The sequence below is a fragment of the Garra rufa genome, chromosome 15 (assembly GCF_049309525.1).
Source record: "Garra rufa chromosome 15, GarRuf1.0, whole genome shotgun sequence".
NCBI classification, from domain to species: Eukaryota; Metazoa; Chordata; class Actinopteri; order Cypriniformes; family Cyprinidae; genus Garra; species Garra rufa.
The window spans coordinates 37,080,132-37,104,704 of NC_133375.1; the positions used below are offsets into that span (position 1 = coordinate 37,080,132).

At 36.5% G+C, this 24,573-nt stretch overlaps 2 protein-coding genes across 3 annotated transcripts in view; both read right to left on the reverse strand.

The window, feature by feature from the left end:
* srpk3 (SRSF protein kinase 3) overlaps positions 1-18,327 on the reverse strand; it is a 38,203-nt gene extending 19,876 nt beyond the window's left edge. For both annotated transcript variants that reach the window (XM_073818593.1, XM_073818592.1), the window contains exons 1-9: positions 18,278-18,327; positions 17,744-17,861; positions 13,188-13,579; positions 8,251-8,359; positions 7,959-8,046; positions 7,786-7,873; positions 6,047-6,153; positions 5,726-5,891; positions 2,175-2,200 (exon numbers count right to left, since the gene is read on the reverse strand). In XM_073818593.1, coding sequence (XP_073674694.1) covers positions 2,175-2,200; positions 5,726-5,891; positions 6,047-6,153; positions 7,786-7,873; positions 7,959-8,046; positions 8,251-8,359; positions 13,188-13,579; positions 17,744-17,861; positions 18,278-18,293 — 1,110 coding nt within the window. In that variant the 5' untranslated portion in view covers positions 18,294-18,327. The remainder of the gene's footprint in view (positions 1-2,174; positions 2,201-5,725; positions 5,892-6,046; positions 6,154-7,785; positions 7,874-7,958; positions 8,047-8,250; positions 8,360-13,187; positions 13,580-17,743; positions 17,862-18,277) is intronic.
* Positions 18,328-20,599: 2,272 nt separating this feature from the next.
* Positions 20,600-24,573, reverse strand: part of plxnb3 (plexin B3) — a 46,438-nt gene continuing 42,464 nt past the window's right edge. Inside the window, exons 28-29 of the mRNA XM_073819878.1 lie at positions 24,345-24,419; positions 20,600-24,262 (exon numbers count right to left, since the gene is read on the reverse strand). Coding sequence (XP_073675979.1) covers positions 24,158-24,262; positions 24,345-24,419 — 180 coding nt within the window. The 3' untranslated portion in view covers positions 20,600-24,157. The remainder of the gene's footprint in view (positions 24,263-24,344; positions 24,420-24,573) is intronic.

The window sequence follows — 24,573 nt, forward strand, 5'->3', positions numbered from 1 at the left end:
TTGTCTGGTCGAGCCGCGACACGTCCGCTCTACTGATCCCAGTCTTAAAGGACTGACCTGATGAACCCCTGCGCCTGGTGCTGTCTGTAAAACTGCTGCTACTTATAAATGTTAGGCGCAGATCTAAATTTATAAGAGGTACTGTATTCCAGGTCTTACACTCGGGTTACTGTATATCAAATAAACTGGGTCACTGTAATCTAAAGGGGTCAGAAAGGTGCATGCAATACCGTCTGTTACAGATACTGTTCACAGTCTGAAGAAAACTGGAGTAATGCTTTCTATAATACAAACAGAAGATTCAATCACTCAAAAGTTAAACCTTTTAAATAATTCATGATATTAATTAGCAATTGTTGCACACATCAGAACATTTACAGGTGAAAAGATTAAAAAGAAAGTGATGCACAGAAGGAATCACAATATGCCATAATAAAGGTGAAAAGCAGTTTAGCCGACCTTAAACATGTTGAGTCGTGCAGTAAAAATAGTAGAGACAATTTAGATAATTAGTCTTTTTAAATGTTTTAGGTAACAGCCATTTATTCAAGAAATGGCGAAAATAATTATTATAATTTTATTTTCTTGTTTATCATAATGTGGTAATCATCATTACCAATATATTTTTGTTGTTATTATATTATAAATAATAATGAATTGAGCTGAGACATGCAGCAAAAAATAGTTTGGACAATTACTTTTTCTTAAACATTTAAGTAACAGACATTCATCAAGTGTTAAATTTGTAGTTATAATAAATATTTTAAATATTTAAAATCGATCAAAACAAAGATTAAAATTGAATATATTTATTTAAAAAATTTATTTAATTTCTAATTTTAGTATTATTTTATCACAGCACCAAATATTAAAATCCAGTTTGGCATATGTGACCCTGGACCACAAAACAGTCATAAGGTTTTTTTTCAAATTGAAAATAAGCTTTTTATTGATGTATGGTTTGTTGGGATAGGATCATATTTGGCTGAGATACAAGTATTTGAAAATCTGGAATCTAATGGTGCAAAATAAATCAAAATATTGATAAAATCGCCTTTAAAGTTGTGCATATGAAGTTCTTAGCAATGAATATTACTAATAAAAAAATTTATTTTTATATATTTATAGTAAAAAAAATTTTTACAATACATCTTAAATATCACTGAACATGATCTTTACTTAATACCCTAATGATTTTTGGTATAAAATAAAAACCTATACAATGTATTGTTGGCTAATGCTATAAAAATACCCATGCTACTTATGACTGGTTTTGTAGTCCAGAATCACATATTGTTTATCAGGCTCTTTAAACATAAATCTCAAAATCTGTTCTGGTCATAAAAATGAAAAACATTCCGAGAATATAACACCGTCTCAAGCTAATAATTTTGAGATATCTTATTCTTTTCAACATTTCTTTTCTCATCTCAGTGGTGGAGACAGTCTTGCTTTCCGCCATTCAACTCATTTATATTCAGAAGAGAGGAAACTGTGACAGTAATTCGTGAAATCACTCTCAACCATGCAGAGGTGGTGGCTGAAATAAGAAAAGCAGAATACAGGCAGCGGGAACGCAGCGGATCTCTGTCTGGCTGTCATGACGTGAGAAAAGATAATGCTCCTGTCTGAGAACAGCTTACGGCACTGCTCTTTTCTCACTTCTAAAATAGTCACTTTTAGCTTTTCTTCTAAAGAATAAAAAAGGAAAATGAACTGAAATGCAGAATGATCAGATGAAGGAAGATAGCTAGCTGGTTTAATGCTCCAGCATGCAAACACCTCTGAAAGGTCTAATATTGTTAGTGAGCAGTTAACGGTGTAAAGTCAACACATCTGTGGGACAGCAAAGAGCGTCAAGACCAAATCCACTGACTGGGTGAAACTAAAAGAAATGTTTTCTCCATGCATTTAAACATACTCTATGTGTTTAGTTATGGGCCAAAATGGCTCATTTTTATGTAAATCAGAGAAATTTTTTAAGCCTTTTCCCAGATGAGTGGATCTGACCCCAGCCATGGAGATTTGCCCCATTCCCAGTGGTTCATGCCCGTATATCTACACAGGCAAGGGTGGGTTAGGGTACAGCAGGCAGATTAAAACAGTCATGTGTCATTTTCACCAGGACAAACTACATCCTCTCTGTATTTCAGCAGGCACAACTCTGAACGTACCTGTTTTTCCCTTGGGGCCGTGCTAACTGCCGTCAGAACAGAAGAGGAAAGAGGGAAGGGACAGAAAACCACAATGATAATAATTATAAAAATTTAAAATAAAAAGAAAACAGAGAAAGAAAAGATAGGACACCAGTTAGAAAGCAAACAGATGACAGATAAGAAATGAGAAATGATCGGCATATTCACCACAGAAGCAGAGGAGAAATGACGACCAGCATGCAGATCAATTTCATGGCACATTTGTAGTCGATTCAAAGTTAAAAGCACACCCAAATGACTTTCTTGTTTGCTTTCTTACCTTTTGAAACCTTCACCTTCAAAAAAATCACTTGAAAAGTAACCCCTAATTTCTCTCCTGAAGAGAAAACGGTGTGCTTCATCTAAAATCCAAAGGAAGGCAAATCTGTATGAAAAAATACTGGCCATCACGGCTATTGTAAGGCTATAGGTAGAGCTGCGCTAATAATAAAAAAAACAGGTGATTATTAGTTGTCAACTAATTGTTAGGTCAAAATTACTACCAAACAGCACATTGTGTTGTTATAATTTACTCCAGGGATACTCAAATCATATCACTCATGGGATATATTTAGAAAATGCATGAATAAATAACCAGGAAATCCTTCATGTTCATTAAGTCAAAGTATTGACTGAAGTATAAATCGAACCTATGTTAAAAACAGCCTCTAATTTTTAATCAAAACTGTCATTAAAACTGTTCAGTCATTAAGAGACACATCTTAGCACATTGTCCAACATCAATAAATTTGCATATAAAATAATTGAGTTTTTAAATCTTATTCATGCATAAATGTGATACGATCTGGGAAGAGCCGTCAGATTTTCAGTAAATTCAATGTTTTGTCAAAATTAGGTTTTCATTAAATCATTATTCTTTAACATCTAGTCGATAATCTCTGAAAATATCTTGGCAAAATTCACTTGTCTATTGCAGAAAAATAGCGCAAAAAATATTGCAGCAAGCATAAATGACAGCGTCTTTCTCTTATGTTAAAAATGCGCTGCGGGGGTGCTTTCTCTGAACAACACAAAAAACAGTTAACCTATTAAAATACACTACAGAACATATTTAATAAAGATGTATCAATGGGCTTAAATCCAGCTTTCATATGATACCAAAATTTCACCATGTGTTGGGTTTCCTAGATCGTACCTCAAATATATTAAAGTTGTGATGAAACTGAATAAACTGACAGATTTTTTTCTGTATTGTGATGTACATCCGAGTGAAATGACCTTTCGCAGGGAGTTTGATTAACAGGTGATCTGACCAATCATAACACTGAATCTGACATTTTTGTCCATCAAACAAACCAGACAGGAGAGTAGATTAACGTCCGCGCACTTGAACTTGAAAAATGGTGTGTTTTAAGTCTTTCCGCGGTTGAAACAAGATACCTTCATGTTCATTCATGCTTATTTCATGCTATAACTACTATAGAGGAAGAGATAAACGGTTAACATGCTGCTTGAATTAAGGTGGTTAGGCGATCTGTCACGACACATTAAAGAGCTACAAAACAGTATTTATTATTTTAATTTCTTTAAATAAACTCAGACCTGAAGTAACCTATTCTGTCTTGTCTGTCGGTGCAGGTCTGTATGCAGATCTGTAGGTAGATCTGAATGTATGCTTGAAGTTGATTGTAAAAAAGGGTCTGGTTTTAAAAGGACTAAATGATTAATCCTTAGAAGTGTGACATGCATAGCCAGAGAGAGCCTGACCAAAAGGTCAAAAGTATTTTAAACAGAAAAAATGCAAAAAAATGCAAAAACATTCACAGCAAAACCAAAAACTTGAAAGTTGAAAATAGATAGACTGAACTCTCATTTAATGCTGTCTTAAAACTAAAATAAATTAACTAAAACTAAACTAAAAACAAAACTAAAATGAATTCACCTGCAACTATGTAATTTACAAGCAAATATCTTCATACTGAAGAAAAAAAAAACACAATAGTTCAGGTGTGAAGTCAAGGCATCCTAGATGTATATGACTTCCTTCTTCCAAACAAATGCAATCGAAAGTTATATTATTCTGGCTCTTCCAATCTTTATAAAGACAATAGTTGGGTGTTTCTCTTCAACAGTCCAAAACATGTCTGATAAAGTGCATCCATCCATAATGAAAAAATGACTCAAATGGCTCCAGGGGGTAAATAAAGACCTCCTGTGTCAAATCAAGGCATTTTTGTAAGAAAAATATCCTTATTTAAAATGTAATGATCTCTTTTCTCTAGCTTGTGCTAGCAAAACACAATTATGAAATTATGCTTCAATGTACAACTGTTAGTGCAAGCTAGAATAAAGTGATTATTATCTTTAAATATGGATATTTTTCTTACAAAAACGCATCAATTCACTACAGGTTGCCTTTATTCACCCGCCGAAGCCATGTAAGGCACATTTTATTATGGATGGATGCACTTTAGTGGACTTGTTTTGGACTGATTAAGAGAAACATCTGCCCATTGCCATTATAAAGCTTTAAGGAGCCAGAACAAATAATTAATATAACTCTGATTGCATGCTTGTGAAAGAAGAAAGTCATATACACCTAGGATGCCTTGAGGGCGAGTAACTGATTAGCTGATTTTTGGGTGCATTAACCCTTTAAATCAGATTCAGGGGTTTACAAATACAAAAGCCTCATTCAGACAAATCAGATTGAAATCTGATTATATTTTGATAGCCCGAACAGCAGCAAACTACATGAAATCCGAATTTACCAAATCCGTTTCAAGCTACATTCATGTGGTTTGTAATCTTATTCAAATCGCATTCCTGGAAATCTGTTTGACCAGTAAGACTGGTATTGCTGTTATTGTTGGTTTTTAGAATAGGCATAACAATGCAATGGCATTGCCATAGAAACCAACACACATTTTGTAAAGTGAAAGAGCACTTATGGACATACAAACTAGATATGAACAGTTGCGATACACAGTGTGGACAGTCAGTTATCCAAATCAGATATGCACAAAATCGGATTTGGGCTAAAAGTCTGAATGATACTAAACACACAGAGACGAAGGCTAATTCAGTCCAGTCACACATTAAAGAAAAAATTTAAATCAATTAATTAACTGTAATCTAAATGTATGTTTCACACCGTCTAACCTGCAAGCAACAAAATGAACTGCATTCCAATGATCAAGACTGGAAGTGAGCAGTAGTGAGCCAAAACTAGAAAGCTCCCATTAAAATCATTCAGACAGCTTGATTATAGTGGGAGTGATGTAGTTTTGTCTGTACAGACACACAACTGACTTCCTAAATAACTCTGGATTGCAGTGGCGGAGCACTGATAGTCTCACTGATGTGCAGGACACCAGACTTTGAGTATCCCTGGTTTTATATGAATGTAATGCATTACGTATTGTCTATTTAATATTGAATGCATTCACTATGCAAGCATTAAATGAGTCATGAGTCTGAAGGGAGTGTTATGTAAGTCTCACGTGACACTAAGGTGAGTTTCAGGTGAGCCTGATATGAGTCACACACTTATAAATAAAGAACTGTACCGGAGGAGCCAGAAGGAGGCGGAGCTCCGGCCTTCTGCCATAACGTGGCCTCTGCCGCCAACCGTCTCACATACACCTCATTCACATCCAGCAGGATATTCTCGGGCTTTATGTCTGTGTGGATGATTTTGCATTTCGTGTGCAAGTAATCCAAGCCTTCGAGAACCTGGGGGAGAGAAATAAGACACGCGTGAATCATGACCTCATTATTGATGGAGCTGCAATGTGTATACCGTATAATGGTAAAGACAAGTCTGAGAAATTGCTTTTGCTATTTGACCGGACATTTTCAATGTCAGTATGAATGTAAAACAGACGCACCTGTCGAAGAATGCTCTTCACACATATCAGAGGTAAACCCATGTAGTTGGATTTGATGATCCATTTCAACAGCTGGTGACCAAGCACCTCTAGTACCATACACACATCTGAGAGGTCAAGGAGTTAAGGACAAAGTCTGTGATTACCACAAATGGACAGCTACAGAAATATGACATATTCAGGTTGTACATGACTTAATCGCTGGGAACTACATCTCCAGAGTTCCTCTGAAAGTTCACTTCACAAGCATTTCACAATTTCATTTAATAAAAAACTATTGTAAAATGCAGTTAAGGTCAAAAGTTCTAAAAGAATCTGCAGAATTTTAATTATTTGACCAAAATAAGAGGGATCATACAAAATTCATGTTATTTTTTTTTTAGTACTAACCTGAATAAGATATTTCATACACTGTAAAAGACATTTCATATAGTCCACAAGAGAAAATAATAGTTGAATTTATAAAAATGACCCTGTTCAAAAGTGTACATATGCTTGATTCTTAATACTGTGTTTGTTTGTTTGTTTGTTTTTGTTTAGTGATAGTTGTTCATGAATAACCCTAACAATTAAACTGCTGTTCTTCAGAAAAATTCTTTGGTTTTTCAGCATTTTTGTATATTTGAACCCTTTCCAACAATGACTGTATGATTTTGAGATCCATCTTTTCACACTGAGGACAACTGAGGGACTTATATGCAACTATTACAGAAGGTTCAAATGTTCACTGATGCTTCAGAAGGAAACAATGCATTAAGAGCTGGGGGTGAAAGCTTTTTTTAATTTGAAGATCAGAGTAAATTGTCTTTTTTCTTCAGTGAAACTTAATTTTTTTGTAGCTTCTGAAGGGCAAAACTACATGAAAAATAATCTGATATTTAGGCAAAATAAGAAAAATGTACACACATTCATTACGTTTAAATGTTCACACCCCTGGATCTAAATGTAATGTTTTTCCTTCTAAAGCATCAGTGAGTGTTTGAACCTTCTGTAATAGTTGCATATGAGTCCCTCAGTTGTCCTCAGTGTGAAAAGATGGATCTCAAAATCATACAGTCATTGTTGGAAAGGGTTCAAATGCACAAAAATGCTGAAAAACCAAAGAATTTGTGGGACCTGAAAGATTTTTCTGAAGAACAGCGGGCAGGACAAACAAGAAACTCATGAACTGTATATACTTTACAAAAAAACACTAAAATAAATATTTTATAACCTGAAGAAATTGTGGCAGAAATATTGTAAATTATATATGATACATAAATACTATATATTGTATATATTATTTATAATAACATTTAAGAAATGCAAATTGTACAGAACTTTATTTGACAAAAAATGTATTTAAAAAAATTAAGACATTGATATATTTGCATTTAATTGCATTTTAAAAGATTATATTGTTTTATTAATTAAATTGAATAGACATGCTTTTTTATGATTAACAATTAATTAACCTATTAAAATGGAACCTAGAAAAATAAAAACTGAAAAAATGTGAAATAAAATTTCATAGGGCCCTATAAAAAAGAAACAAATTTCAAATTTGAATAACACAAAACAGTATTCACTTCAAAGTTGAGGTGGAGAATTATTACATTCTGATAAAATATAGAATTAAAAAAAAACTTTTTTTAAATTACTAATTGTGCACAATAAAAGCAAGAACATATATTAAAATGTAAAGAGGGTCAATGTTGAAATATCCAATATGAGCATGTGATGCGAGCAGTAAAGGATACGAACACCATTGACACCAGAGATTTTAAAGTCATCAATGAGCTGTACTATCCTCTCTCGTTTTGGGTCTGTGGGGTCGCTGTCTCGCACCTGAGGAAAAATTCTGTCAGGATATACATCTTTGCTCTAAAATTTGAAATAAAAAAATTCTAATGTATTCGGTCCTCAGACTTACACATTTCAGTAGTTTAATCTCATCCAGTGCAGTCTCAGTGTAGTGCTGGGCACTTTTAACCACTTTCAGTGCCACAAACCGTTTCCGCCTACAGACAAATGTCATATATTGTTGAATTCATACAGAAAGGCTAACAGCATGATCGACTGACAGTCCACACATGATTATCTGGCTGACTATCCATAATCTGACATGGGATTACATTTTAATATTTAGAGACTGTGCATCTAGGTCCAGCAGTTTAACCTCAGGGATTAGGCTTCATGTACATCGCAGGATGTAAAATACTCACTGTAGATCCCAGCACAGCCATACAGTAGAGAAATGACCCCATCCAAGTTTCCTGACCACATGATATCTGCCATTAAAAAGGTCTCCAATCTTCACTGGATAATACCCTCCTGAAAAAATAAAGTTGTTACATAACGTACATTCAACCAGTCATTATCAGTCACTATTGCTGCATTAATGAAGCATGTAACAGCTATTTTACAACTGAAATTAAAAAGACCACTGAAAAAATAAAAATGCTCTTTCAAAATATTAGTAAAATCTAGAACAGTTCATAAAAACATATAATAGAATTACACTTTTCTTCATTTCCATTCTTCATAAATAAACTTGTTTTTTGGTTTGCATCAAGAATGTTCCAAATAAAAATAGCAAATTATTAAATATGACAGCTTTCCATTTTAAAGTAAATAATTCACTGGACGATTAAAAAAAACAGAAATTATAAAATGGTTGTGTAATATTTTTTTTATATTTTATTATTTTTCAGCAAAATTAACTGTGATCAGATACATTACTGATATGTATGATTTATATCACAGTGTATGCAAAGACGTAAAAGGGTTTAAGCATAAAAACAAGTGTAATAATAGGGCTGGGCCGATAAACTATATCATATCGAATCGCGATAAAATTTATGTTGATAAAGATGATGAGCTGTAGACATTTTTTGCTCGATATGGATTAATGTAAGAGCCAATCACACAGCAGAAATATGCGACAACAGCCAATCAGCGTGCAGCCTGCGCGTTCACGTCAAAGTACAAAGTTCATTTCCTACCGCACTTTCTGAAGCAAACTTGGTACGAACTCCCTGGCAGAAAATACCTTTACAAAACCGCACTGCCTCAACTGTATGAAGACTGCCGTGGAAAGCTGGAAAATAATCTAAGGAACATGAGATACTTTGCCACAGCAGGGCTCGAAATTGCAACCGTTTTGGTCGCATATGCTCCCAAAATTGAATCTGCGCGACCTCAAATTATTTTTGGGAGCATTTGTGTGAGTGCGAGAAATTGGTTGTCAGTGAGAGTCAACAGGGCATCGGAATAGCCATGTAAATAAATCACTGTTTTATGCCATTTACGAGGCACAAAGTAGCTCCACACTTCATTGGTAGACTTCCAAGGGCCCTGACATTTAAAACGAGACATTGAGAACTCAGAAAAAGCACCGGTAATTTATTTACAAGAAGATTTATACAGACAGTACCTGGGAAAGAAAATCCGGTCGCCGCCATCCTGAACTTAGTCACGATAAGTCGAGTGTCGAGCACCAAGGAATTTATCAGGTTATCAACGTATCAGGTTGTAGTTTCCTTCGTGCTCGACACTCGACTTATCGTGACTACATTTAAGATGGCGGCGACCGGTCTGTTCCTGGTGGAAAATGTCTGTATAAATCTACTTGTAAATAAAATACCGGTGCTTTTTCTGAGTTCTCAATGTCTCGTTTTAAATGTCAGGGCCCTTGGAAGTCTACCAATGAAGTGTGGAGCTACTTTGTGCCTCGTAAATGGCGTAAAACAGTGATTTATTTACATGGCTATTCCGATGCCCTGTTGACTCTCACTGACAACCTGTTGTGAGCATCGGCTAACTGACCCCAGATTTCGGACAGCTGGACACAAACCGAGATGAGATATGCAAGGTACGTTCACACTCGGTATCATGATTCAATACACTTCAGGTCAAAATCACACCGGAGTTCTCCTTTAAAGCTGGCAACATCAACAGCTTATATCGAAATATATATCATTACCGTTCAATATGGGGAAAAAATTATCGAGATTAAATTTTTGCCATATCGCCCAGCCCTATGTAATACTGTTTTAAATTGTTGTTTTTCCCCAAAAATATGAAAGTTTTCTGTTTCATTGCATTTTTGTTTTTGTTTTTCTAAATATCATACATTTTTCCCTAATTTACAGAAGACACCAACTAAAATGTCAACAAAACTCTAAACTTTACAACACAAATCAATTTATGATGTATTAAAAGAATAATTATTTTCACCCCAAATACTAATTAGTTTTTACATTTTAAAATTTGCACTATGCTAGGTTTTTCCCATTTGTCAGTAAGAATTTTTTACTCATTTAAAGCAATAACATTTAATATGCTATTATTCTTATACATATATTTTAATATGTACAAGTCAGAATAAGCATGTTGTTTGATTTTTTATAATAAATAATAATGTAAAATTTAGAGATGCTCCGATCAGCATTTTTGGGGCCGATCACCGATTACCGATCACCAAGATCATGATCTGCCGATTGCCGATCACTGCCGATCACAGAATGGCAGGGGAATGGGAATCTTTGATCTATAATCTAGCAGAGTTTGCACCATTTGTAGAAATGAAACTAACTCTAAATTAACTATATTGAAAAAAAAAAAAAAAAACTCTAGAAATAGGCTACAGTCAAGATCTTGAAGAACCACCAAGTTAGGGTTGGAGACGATAGTATCGTGTATCAACAATAGTTAGAGATATCGCCAGTTGCTGATGCCTTCCCTGCTGAAAAAAACAGCATATGCTGCTTAGGTATGTTTTGGTGCTGGGATGCTGGTTTAAGCTGGTTTATGCTGGTCCTTTGCTGGTTTATGCTGGTCATGTTGCTGGTCAAGGACCAGCATTAACCAGCCAAAGAACCAGCCAAAGAACCAGCATGAACCAGCAAAGGACCAGCATAAACCAGCTAAAACCAGCATCCCAGCACCAAAACATACCTAAGCAGCATATGCTGTTTTTTTCACCAGGGTTTGACGATAGCAAGACGATTATTAATATTATCCGTCAAAAAGGCGCCTAACTTTAGCGATGCAGTGCAGAGAGTCGGTTCTAGGATGCTTCAGAAACTTCGTGATATAAACACACGCATAGAGTGGCCACGTCGCCTTAACGCGCCGCATGGGGAAGAGATTTATTTATATTAAAGTGTACCTCGCACTAGACTAGGCTATGTCCTTTGATATTGTAAATGTTCTTTGCTTGTTATTTGTAGCTGCTTTTTAAGATGATGTAAGGATTATATTATCCAGCATTGCAGTCATTAGGGTAAAGGTAGTAAAATATGGTTTAGGCTGAATTAAATGTGATATATCAGAATCTTTCTGTATATAGGAAACATAAACATTCACCTCAGTAACATCTATATGCGTTCATTAGAATTACGATGCGATAAAATGGCGCTAAACATACGCACGTGAATTACACGCGCACCGTTTCTCCTCATTCTATATGGACTGAACTACAACATTAACTGATGACAACAATCAGACATACAGCGGTAACATTATTGCAATATGACGGGTATAGAAAGATACATTCACCACTCAGAATGAAACCGAAAGTATACAGCGCTCTGTACACGCACAACTTAGTCACATGCCCAAGAACAATACTACCCTTACAAAACTAATAAAAGAATTTAGTACTCATGTTGCATGTTGCCACTGGTAAGCTCCACTCTTCTGTTGTTTACCTAGGCGCCGTGCATGCACGTGTGAAAAAGTTGCGCGAGTAATTTACGTCAAGTGATCGGCTTTTTTGATCGGCGCTTTTGGGGTTCGCCGATCAAGCTATTTTTAGCCAATATCGACCGATCATGATCGGTTGCCGATCGATCGGAGCATCACTAGTAAAATTATTTCAACCAAATTTGGACATTTTATTCTCCAAACATTTACTAGAATCCTTAAAAGTAGACACTTTACTTACACTTAAAGTGCTTTCTATGGACATAAAATCACTTTTGTAAATTTATTTTGACGTAGACATCTTAACGTATTTGACCCGTATATATTTTTCACAATAAGTGTTGATATCGCCTTTTTAAGTTGAACAACTTTATATTAAAGGGGTCATCGGATGCCCATTTTCCACAAGTTTATATGATTCTTTAGGGCAGTGGTTCTCAATCCTGGTCCTGGGGGACCCCTGCTCTGCACATTTTGCATGTATCCCTTATTCAACACACCTGATTGAGATGATCAACTCATTAAGAGAGAGCTCCATGAACTGAACTAACAAGCTGATGATCTCAATCGGGTGTGTTAAATAAGGGAGACATGCAAAATGTGCAGAGCAGGGGTCCCCCAGGACCGGGATTAAGAACCACTGCTTTAGGGTCTTAATCAAAAGTCTCTAATATACTTTGGTTAAAAATTCTCAATAGTAGTGTAAAAAAACATTTTCAACCTTGTCAAAATCAGCTCTGCAAAATTTCAGCTCATTTTAAGACATGGCCCCTTTATCTACTCGCCCCGCCCCTCTCTGGGATTATGTTAACTTTAGCCGCATTTAGCAGCGTTTATCAGCAAAACTTGCCAACAAGCACATTATTAATTAAGGCCATTTGCAAAGATGCATAAAAAACCCTTATACTCACTTCTGCTATGGCTGAAGCTGCATCACGAATGATTCACACAAAGATAGATGCTTATGTAGATCGGGATTGGCGCTTTCCATTTAAAAACAAAAGTAACGCTAAACCTCTGCGTCTTCAGCGGCTCAGATGTCGGTAGTAAATGACTACTGCTATGTTCATTATTACATCCAACAACAGAACACCTCAATCACTTCCTCTGCACCTGAGTCACACAATGGCAATTGTATTCGGACTGTTTCAGGTCGGAGAGGGCGGGTCTAAGGTAAGACGCGAATGTCAATCTAATGTGTTTCGTCACAACGACAAGAAGCTAAGAATGAACTGATTTTAAAAAGTGACTATTCCTTTTAAAGATTAAAAAAATACCACTGGGTGGATTTTTATCATTGTAGGGTGGTTGTGTACGCAAACTACCAACACACATTAATGTTCAAACAATATGTATAAGTTAGTTTCGCACCCGATGACCCCTTTAAGGATAAATTATTATCGTTAAAATCAGCAAATATTATTTTAAAACTGATTTCTTAAGATCATCCTACCTTTACAGTAATCTGACGGATTCTCTTGCTCCTCATCATCCGACCCGAGTAATTCTGCTGGGGGCGGGGAAAAGTCTGGAGGGGGAGGGCTGAGCGCTTGTGGTGGGGTCACCTGATTGGCTGGGGCTTGTGGAGAGGGAGGAGTCGTGGAGAGAACTGAAGGCAGACCAAGTGAAGGTGTATTGGGAGTGGAAGGTGTGTCTGGAGACGAGAGGACGCTGGGTGAAGGAACCACTGTGATGGGAACCGAGTGAGGGATGGGGACCGGAGGCTGCAGGTCTGGAGGACTCTGGGAAAGGTTTAACGGGGGGGTCGGAGGTGACTCTGGAGGGGTGGCGGATCTGTGGATGGTGAGGATGTGACACAGTTCATCGGAGGAGGGGATCTGGGGTCTGTAGAGGAATAAAAACCAGAAGAAGAGATGCTTAAATACAACATCTGGTGGTTGACATCCTGTGCGAAAGAACATTCTTCTACAAAACGTCATTTGTATGTTGTCTACGGCAAACACAGCTACACATGTTTGAAGGAGAAGGATGTTACTATTTATAATCAAGATTCGCTGATGACAACTCCATAAATAATAAATCAACAGCTACTACTTATAAGCAATCTCCAGCTGTGACTTTCATATCTAAGGCTTTCACACAAAGCACATATTTTTCAACCATCTGTGCAATTCAAAACATCAATGCACCTCAGTCTCAGTCTATATAGCTTTTATTAAAAGGCCAACGAGTACATTCAAGGCTTTAGCAATAGTGGTCAACCAATATGTGCTTTTCACAATGCTGATATATAGAGAGCAAGGTGGTCAATATAATGGCTAACATAAACATATAATGTGTCATGCACACACTATAACTCACACTCTGGGGCCACATAATGCAGTTCATGTCCATTGTGATTATACAGATGAAGTCAAAAGTTTACATACATCTTGCAGAATCTGCCAAATGTTAATTATTTTACCACAATATGCAACTATTACAAAAGGTTCAAACATTTACTGATGCTCCAGAAGGAAACATGATGCATTAAGAGCCAGTGGTGTAAACTTTTGAACAGAAAGGAGAGGTGTACATTTTTCTTATTTTGCCTAAATATCATTTTTTTTTTCATTTAGTGTCACCCTTCAGAAGCTGCAGAAGATGTTTCCCAGAAAAACAAAAGAAGTTAAATATACCCTGATCTTCAAATTTAAAAAGTTTTCACCCTGTTTCTTACTGCATTGTGTTTCCTTCTGAAGCATCAGTGAGCATTTGAACCTTCTGTAATAGTTGCATAAATCTGACAAAGCATCTGATTTAATATGGCTTGTTATAAATAACAACACGTAAAACAAACAGGGTTCGGCTAATGTATGCTTCTGTTGATGGATGCGCATTCTGGCTTCCAACAACAACAGCGATGAAAAAAACATGGACAATCCATTCTTTGTTCAATGCTAGTGCTGTATGCTGGAATATGAGCAGTCATTTATTCTATCGTCTCCTGGTTGCTGATAGCATGCATGTGCAGGTAAGACTTGAACAGCACACATTGCTATCTGTGTTTAAACTAAACTCATTTAACTTTGCTAGTTTAAGAGCCAGAAGACGCAAGCTCGCGTGCACAATGATAAGATCTCAGAACGCATGCAAATATTAAGTTCTCGTTTAAGTATTGAGTTTGAATTGACAAATTCACACAAAAATTGTCAAAATTTCCTTCTTGGTAAGTATCCAAGCAGACATAGCCAGCAGAACGTACTGTATCAGTGCACCGGATCAGTGCATTCTCTTAAAGTGACGGCACTTTCTTAATATTAATCAAACAGCAACAACAAGGAAATCACTCGCTGCTCTTGATCCAATAGCTTTTGTAACTTTAATAAATATAAATCTTTAATGCATACTATAACATATGCAATGCTATTTTACATTTGATTACTTTATTCATTATTTCTGTACGTAAAACTGTTAGATCTACCTAAAAACCTGAAAATCACTGTTTATTTTATTTGTATCTTTACTCTATTGTATTTTTTTGTGCTGTTGCTTTTAGTTAGACAGATTATTCTTATTTAACAGTATAGTTTTTTTTCCTAAACATAGCACATACCGAACCGTACCGAAACCTCGACTCTAAAACCGTGATACAAACTGAACCGGGAGTAAGTTGAACCATTGCACCCCTAATTTACATATAAAATGTTAATTCTCATGTTTTTTTTTCTAATCTGAAGCAAGTAATTTTTTGTTATTTCCATTAACATGTCAGTCTGACCTTAGCAAATATTACATTGTCTAATTTCATTTTTATTACCCAAAAGCGCCAAGATTTAGACTAGTTTAGGATGACAGGGCTCAAGAAATACGTCAGGTTTTTTATAGTAATCAAACTAAAAACACACAAAAAAGCACATTTTACTGACACCTAATAAATGTGAGGAAATAAAAATTAATTTCTACATAATATTTACTCAGAATACCACATATTTAAAAAAAAAGTTTTGCATTTTCCACAAGACTCACACAGTGTACAGTCGTGGCCAAAAGTTTTGAGAATTACATAAATATTGGAAATTGGAAAAGTTGCTGCTTAAGTTTTTATAATAGCAATTTGCATATACTCCAGAATGTTACAGTATGAAGAGTGATCAGATGAATTGCATAGTCCTTCTTTGCCATGAAAATTAACTTAATCCCGAAAAAAACTTTCCACTGCATTTCATTGCTGTCATTAAAGGACCTGCTGAGATCATTTCAGTAATCGTCTTGTTAACTCGGGTGAGAATGTTGACGAGCACAAGGCTGGAGATCATTATGTCAGGCTGATTGGGTTAGAATAGCAGACTTGACATGTTAAAAGGAGGGTGATGCTTGAAATCATTGTTCTTCCATTGTTAACCATGGTGACCTGCAAAGAAATGCGTGCAGCCATCATTGCGTTTCATAAAAATGGTTTCACAGGCAAGGATATTGTGGCTACTAAGATTGCACCTAAATCAACAATTTATAGGATCATCAAGAACTTCAAGGAAAGAGGTTCAATTCTTGTTAAGAAGGCTTCAGGGCGTCCAAGAAAGTCCAGCAAGTGCCAGGATCGTCTCGTAAAGAGGATTCAGCTGCGGGATCGGAGTGCCACCAGTGCAGAGCTTGCTCAGGAATGGCAGCAGGCAGGTGTGAGCGCATCTGCACGCACAGTGAGGCCAAGACTTTTGGAAGATGGCCTGGTGTCAAGAAGGGCAGCAAAGAAGCCTCTTCTCTCCAAAAAAAACATCAGGGACAGATTGATCTTCTGCAAAAAGTATGGCGAGTGGACTGCTGAGGACTGGGGCAAAGTCATATTCTCCGATGAAGCCTCTTTTCCGATTGTTTGGGGCATCTGGAAAAAGGCTTGTCTGGAGAAGAAAAGGTGAGCGCTACCATCAGTCCTGTGTCATGCCAACAGTAAAGCATCCTGAGACCATTCATGTGTGGGGTTGCTTCTCATCCAAGGGAGTGGGCTCACTCACAATTTTGCCCAAAAACACAGCCATGAATAAAGAATGGTACCAAAACACCCTCCAACAGCAACTTCTTCCAACAATCCAACAACAGTTTGGTAAAGAACAATGCATTTTCCAGCACGATGGAGCACCGTGCCATAAGGCAAAAGTGATAACTAAGTGGCTAAACGTTGAAATTTTGGGTCCATGGCCTGGAAACTCCCCAGATCTTAATCCCATTGAGAACTTGTGGTCAATCCTCAAGAGGCGGGTGGACAAACAAAAACCCACTAATTCTGACAAACTCCAAGAAGTGATTCTGAAAGAATGGGTTGCTATCAGTCAGGATTTGGCCCAGAAGTTGATTGAGAGCATGCCCAGTCGAATTGCAGAGGTCCTGATATAGGGGAAGCACATGCACATCTGCTCTACACATCTTCATGCTATTCTGGCCTACTTATGAAATTTTTGTGTTCATCTTCTCCAATTTGTTCTTTTTACATTGACTATCACTCTGTATAAACTAACAGAATCAAATATTTATCACAATATATATACTGAAATTTAACATGCAATGGTATGCGATTACTGGATGCTTTCATTTGATTTCCTACTGAACTGCAGTGGTTAAACTATTTCAAATTTAATGAATTAAGCTACAAACTTGATCACAATGCATAATGTTACAAGTATTTTGAGGCTCCAGTAATGGAGTGTTTCAATAGTTTTGTATTGCAGCACTGCTAATGCAATTTAATTGCTTGTATTTTGTTATTACTAAAGTTCAGTGTGTACTTAAATGAATCACTGCAGGTAAATCAGAATTTTGCAAAATATTTGTGCTCGATCTGTGGTTCTTATCCATGATGCACGTATGTTCAATATGTACCTGATGTGTATTGTTACGGTTTTTCCAGGGATGTGTTAAAATAGGTTCCACATGCATGGATTGGGAGGGAGGGCCATGAGTCAATATGCTTATCTGGAGAAGTGACTCCCATGGCCACCCTGCTATATATTTTTAGCATCATCTCACAGAGCAGAAACCCAGATCTGGATCCTGCCCAGTTAGACACACACTCACCCCAGCTCCAAACTAGAGATCTCCAGTGCTGCTGCCGCTGCTTTGCGGTGCTTCTTGTTTTTCTTCTTCTGCTTTTTGCCGTGGTTGCTCTGGGGAAGGCTGTTATCGCTGCTGGATACTGCCATGCATCAGAGAGTATATCACATAACATAATACATATTAGACATGCTGTTATAGGCAACCCCCACCCCCAATTCACTACATATGAGCAACTAATGGAGGACAATCCACCAACATAATAGAGCATATCACATCGTCAACAGGCTATATGGCTTTAGTAACCCCATGCGTTTATCAATAACCAACCGAATGACTCACACGGAAAGAAAAATCAGTGTAAATCCAAATATTAGATCCTCCAAACGTGCTCACGCTTAGCTTTACCGCTAACACGGGCTCTAGTCATCAAAACAACCGTCATTTTAACCCTCCGACAAACCGGCATTGTTGTACTTATACTCAACACACATAATACATCCACAGACATTGACATATTTAGAGCAGTTCGGCTTTTTTTAATGAAAACACTCTCACCGTTCATCGATATCATCGGGACAGCTGTCACCTCTCGCACATTCGCTTCAGTTGGTTCTGCGCATGCGCAGTCAGACAGCGCTGTATTGACAGCAACTCGTGTGATAGAAATGTAACTGAGGAAATTCAGACATCAGTGGTCGCCACAACTTGCAGTTCATGCCAACTGTGAATAAATATCTTAATGCATGGGTGGAATAAGAACATAGAAGGTACCCGAAGTGTTAAAAACATACTTGCACACTGCAGGTGAACCCTCTTTGCTCTTTTTAACTGACATTATCTTAAAATTAAATAGGCTACAAAATGTTTATTACAATATATACTGATAAATTGACAATTCACTTCAGTTGTATAAATGACTGGATGCTTTCAGCTGATTTCCTATTGAACTGTCATCAACTGAACTGCACTGGTCAAACTATTTAAATATAGTGAATTAAGCTACAAATTCAATCATAATGCACAACCCAACATGTATTTTAAGGTGCAGCTTGTCTAATTAATGAGTTTCACTAGCAGTAACGTTACCTCACCTAAAGTTCGTAGATTTGTGTTGGATGTTATCTTTGGAATGAAAATACAGATATTTTATTTGAAAACATCATACTTTTTTTTTTTTTAGCTAAGTTCAGTTAATGTCATAAAACTAACGAGCAAATAAGCCAGTAGCAGTGCTGACAGTGTCGAGTGAACATGGCTGGAGACGCGAAAAAGTAAGCAAAACCAACCGAATCAACTGAACAGTCATTTACGCTGGAACCACTCCGATTTATTCAAACTCGTGACTTCGATCATTCATTTCAAGGGATTTCCTAGCAAACACCAGATCAAAAAAGCCGAATCATTTGATTCAGATCGGGACATTGCGCTCCTAAATCCCTGATCTGAAATGATGGTTCTTAAATTATTCAGATAGGGACTCGAGAATGCGCCAGATCGGAACTTTACTTTTGTTTGCAAATCTTTAATTCAAACATGAACTTTGGAGTGTTTGATTTAGATCGGAACTTCTGAGTGGATTCGCAAATCTTCAGAGAAGGTTTGCGAATTATTTGATTCAGATTGGAATTTCGGAGCAGGTTTGTAAATCATTTGATTCAGATTGGAACTTTGGAGCGGGTTTGAAAATCTTTTGATTTAGATCGGAACTTTGGAGCGGATTCATGAATCATTTGATTCAGATTGGAACTTTGGAGCGGGTTTGAAAATCATTTGATTTAATTGGAACTTCGGAGTGGGTTTGTGAATCATTTAATTCAGATCAGAACTTCAGAGCAGGTTTGAAAATCATTTGATTTAGATCGGAACTTCGGAGTGGGTTTGTGAATCATTTAATTCAGATCAGAACTTCAGAGCAGGTTTGAAAATCATTTGATTTAGATCGGAACTTCGGAGTGGGTTTGTGAATCATTTGATTCAGATCAGAACTTCAGAGCAGGTTTGAAAATCATTTGATTTAGATCGGAACTTCAGAGTGGGTTCGTGAATCATTTGATTCAGATCAGAACTTCAGAGCAGGTTTGAAAATCATTTGATTTAGATCGGAACTTCGGAGTGGGTTTGTGAATCATTTGATTCAGATCAGAACTTCGGAGCAGGTTTGAAAATCATTTGATTTAGATCGGAACTTCGGAGCGGGTTTGAAAATCATTTGATTTAGATTGGAACTTCGGAGTGGGTTCGTGAATCATTTGATTCAGATCAGAACTTCAGAGCAGGTTTGAAAATCATTTGATTTAGATTGGAACTTCGGAGTGGGTTCGTGAATCATTTGATTCAGATCAGAACTTCGGAGCAGGTTTGAAAATCATTTGATTTAGATTGGAACTTCGGAGTGGGTTCGTGAATCATTTGATTCAGATCAGAACTTCGGAGCAGGTTTGAAAATCATTTGATTTAGATTGGAACTTCGGAGTGGGTTCGTGAATCATTTGATTCAGATCAGAACTTCAGAGCAGGTTTGAAAATCATTTGATTTAGATTGGAACTTCGGAGTGGGATTTTGGTTTGTTGCTGCTTGCCCTCTTCATATTTGAAGATAATACTGGTTTTCAAAGTCAGACATCACTTGTTATGATTTTCAAGGGCATAGTATTAAGTAGGAATGCTATGACACCCCTACCAATATACAGTGACTACTAAATAGTCTCTAGCTATTTTTTTTAATTCTAAAAACAATTACATACCTGTTGTCTGCCATTATGTCCCCACCAATGCCAAAATCAAACCTACGCCCTTATGGATCCTCTGCAGTGAATGGATGCCGTTAAAATGAGAGTCAAAACGTCACAATAATAATCCACAAGTAAACTCAACATCTTCATTGTTAAAATTATAGCTTTATTTTTTCCAGATACAAATTTCCATTTCACTCATTTCAACATTTTGGCTCCCAATTTCTCCAGAATGGAGAGAGTCTGTCCATGTTGAAAAAAAAAGAAGAAAAAAAAGAACAAGTCCTCTTCACAATATGTACAGGCACATATACACAATTGTTAGCAAACTATACACAATACAAATACAAAAGAGTAAGTCTTTAGACTGGGTTTAAGTTCTCTTTTAACCCTGACTTCATTAGAAAATTACCATATATTATTTTTTTTACCCTTGTATAAAAGCTGTGTAAAACGCGGAGCCGGGCAAGGGCCCCATATACACCAACAATTCTCTAAACAATGGTCTGAATTGTTTATCTGCAAAGATAAAAAGCCATATTCCACACAACTGGCAAAACAGGAAATCGTAGGACTGTACAAAAAGAAGCTTTCGCTGGATTCTCTCTTAGAGAAAAGAGCACATAACAGGAAGTTCGCCAAAAAAACTTCACCGTTGTGTACGAAGCGCTACAATTACTTACAAACTCTCATGCATACACGCACGCTTTCCTCTCAAATGGTGTTTTTTATGAGAGCCATGCACTCATTACGCAGTCCATCGAGTGAACCTCTCATAAAGCACCCCAATCAGGAAATCCAATCAAATCTCAAGCATGCATCAGCCTATAATAATCAAAAAATACACCAAGAGGCCAAACACATTCAACAACAGGCTAATAAACATACACAAGATGAGCAAACTAATACGTTCCCCATTTTTAAAACACAACTCTGTGCATACATTAATATGATGAAGCGTAATAGCTCAAAATCACATAAATAAATGCAAGAACAGGGAATACATTTGAGATGCCCAGATAGCATTGGATTCATTATTTTCACTTCTATACACAACAGGGATCATGTTAAAGCATATGATGGGTGAGCCAAAATGTAAACACAAAGTGCTTCAGGCAAAAACAAATCATGACGGTTTTAAGAATGGATGCACGAAAAATGCAATTTAATTTACACCATCATCACCCGTGACAAGGTGAACAAGGATCGCTCCAGGAAACTAGAAATGATTGAGCTACACATGGATTTATACTGAATCCATTGAGATCGACGGCTATAATCCTGAGACGCGCTGCAGTCCAGAGACTAAAAGCCTTGTGCGATCTTCACAACAGGCAACAGTTGTGCCACAGTCCATCTTTTCCTCCATTTGGCAAGTAATGTCAAGCATGTTTACTTAAATCGGTAAATCGACATATAAAAAGTAACAAAGAAGGCACATTGGCGGTCATGTATAAATAAGCATTATTTACAATATAATAATTTAGTTTCTATTCAGTGTCTGATGTACACAACTTCCAATCCGACTGCTGCTTTTTTTTTTTTTTTTCCAAGCGAATAAAGATGCTATTCTCCATTTGCCAACCCGAAATCCAATGTCCCAGTTTTGTGTCAATACCTCCCAAGAGACTGGCCAACCCAGCTGCATTGCAATTTCATCTGAGACTCAAAACACATGAGATTGAATCTTGAATTGTTCTCGCTTGTGCTATTCAATACAAAGCAGGCATTGGGTGAATCTCACAAAACCTGCAAAGATCTGGGACTTATTTCGTGCCTAAATCGAATCTAATCAGAAAGTGAATTTGAATTTGAAAGATGATGTGCATTGCAACACTTTTATAAGAATTAAGGAGCAATGCAAAATCTTTTACTGGGTTAGTTAAAGTGTAAGAATACAGTATGTTGTGCAAAATATAATTTTTCTTTTGATTCAAGAGTGAAATATGACCCAGATCCATATTTTATAGGGATCTATCAGAAATCTTGGGAGTGGAAGTGTATTAATGCTTGAATTGAAGTTACAAACCAAATTCAGATGCTTAGTTGAAGTAAAAAGTTTTCATACACCTTGCAGAATCTGCAAAATAAGAGGGATCATATAAAATGTATGTTCTTTTTTATTTAGTACTGACCTGAATAAGATATTTCACATAAAAGATGTTTACATATAGTCCACAATAGAAAATAATAGTTGAATGTATATTTTCTGTTTAAAAGTTTTCATACACTTGATTCTTAATACTGTGTTTTGTTATTGAATGATCAACAGCTGTTTTTTTGTTTGTTTGTTTGTTTAGTGATTGTTCATGAGTCGCTTGTTTGTCCTGAACAGTTAAACTTCCTGCTGTTCTTCAGAAAAGTCCTTCAGGGGCCATAGATTCTTTAGATTTTCAGCCTTTTCGTGTATTTGAACACTTTCCAACAATTTTGTGTATTTCCAATCAAATACACAAAAATGCTGAAAAGCAAAAGAATCTGTGGGACCTAAAGGGCTTTTCTGACAAACAGCAAGCAGTTTAATTGTTCAGGACAAACAACGGACTCACAAACAACTATCACTAAACAACAACAACAACAAAAACACAGCTGTGGATCATTCAGGTAACAACACAATATTAAGAATCGAGTGTATGTAAACTTTTGAACAGGGTCATTTTTATAAATGTAACTATTATTTTTTATTGTAAACTATATGTAAACATCTTTAATGTGAAATATCTTACTCAGGTCAGTACTAAATAAAAAATAACATGCATTTTGTATGATCCCTCTTATTTGGTAAAATAATTAACATTTTCAGATTCTGCAAGGTGTATGTAAACTTTTGACTTCAACTGTATTTAACAATTATGAGAAATTCCAGGTATTTGAGATACTAACAACAGCGGAAAACCTGAAAACTGTGACCTTTTTTGCATGCACACCTAAAGCTACACAACAACGTGCACACAAATATTGTGCTCTTATAACTTGTTATGGCACTTGTGTGCATAGACTTACTCTACAGTCCCTGTAAAAGCGTAATACTTGTTTTGCACAATACTACAATACTAATGTAGAAATGTTAGTAGAAAAGGTTAACACCACACGGCCAAGGACAGTCTTTGAGTTCGGGCTTTGATTGTGAACATTTCTAAACCTGGAACCAAAAACTCCATGTACAGTTGAAGTAAATGTGGGATTTGTCCGGAGTGCTAACATGACTTGAATCAGTTCGTAAAACTCCATACAGTGAATCTAATCAATGAATGGAGGTAAAAATGGTATAAAATGTCTCAGCATGTCACAATATGTGAGAGCTGCTTCAGTAGTGTCATTAAAATAGTTTTGTGTCAGAATTTGAATTAGTAAACTTCACATATACAGCAGAGCCTTTCAGACAAAACATCACAATTAAACATGCACGCGCACACACACACACACACACACACACTTCCCATCAGTCAATACTCCTGTGAGCAGTAGAGCCTCAGTCTGAAAAGCAATCCTTCCTCCAATAAAATTCCCATTAAGGTTTTATCGGAAGAATGTGATCATTACTTCATTTCCTGTTCCCTTTTGTTAAGAATAATCTTGGTAGTTTATGTGAACGATTGTGGAAGCACACAAGTGTTTGGCGTAGTGGTTGCATTTCATCAGCCGATCACATGATAAGACGTGGTTATTGATGAGCTTAGATGACAGGGTGAAAGGTCAAAGCCTAAAGGTCAGTGACTTTATTCTCCACCAGGGCGGCGACCTGCTGAAGTCGATACGCCAGCTGCATCTTCTGACCCGCAGCGTCTTCTTCTAGAGACATGATAATCTGCACACAACGTAGTATGAAGAATATGTTAATTTGCTCTAGCACAAACATCATAAGAAGATTATATCAGTCTCATACTGACCTGGTCGTAGTATTTGTTGATATACTTGTACAGCTCATGCAACGCCACCAAACTGTTCATTTCGGATGCAAAGCTCTAAAACAAGACAGTCATCAGAATATTAAAATTGGTTTAAGTGTCCATAAAAAAAGAAAAAGAAAAATCTTTTAAACAAGGAAGGAAAATCTTGTTTAAAAAACACCTTAAATACATGTAAGAGTACAAAAAGTTATTTTAATAGTTAAATAAA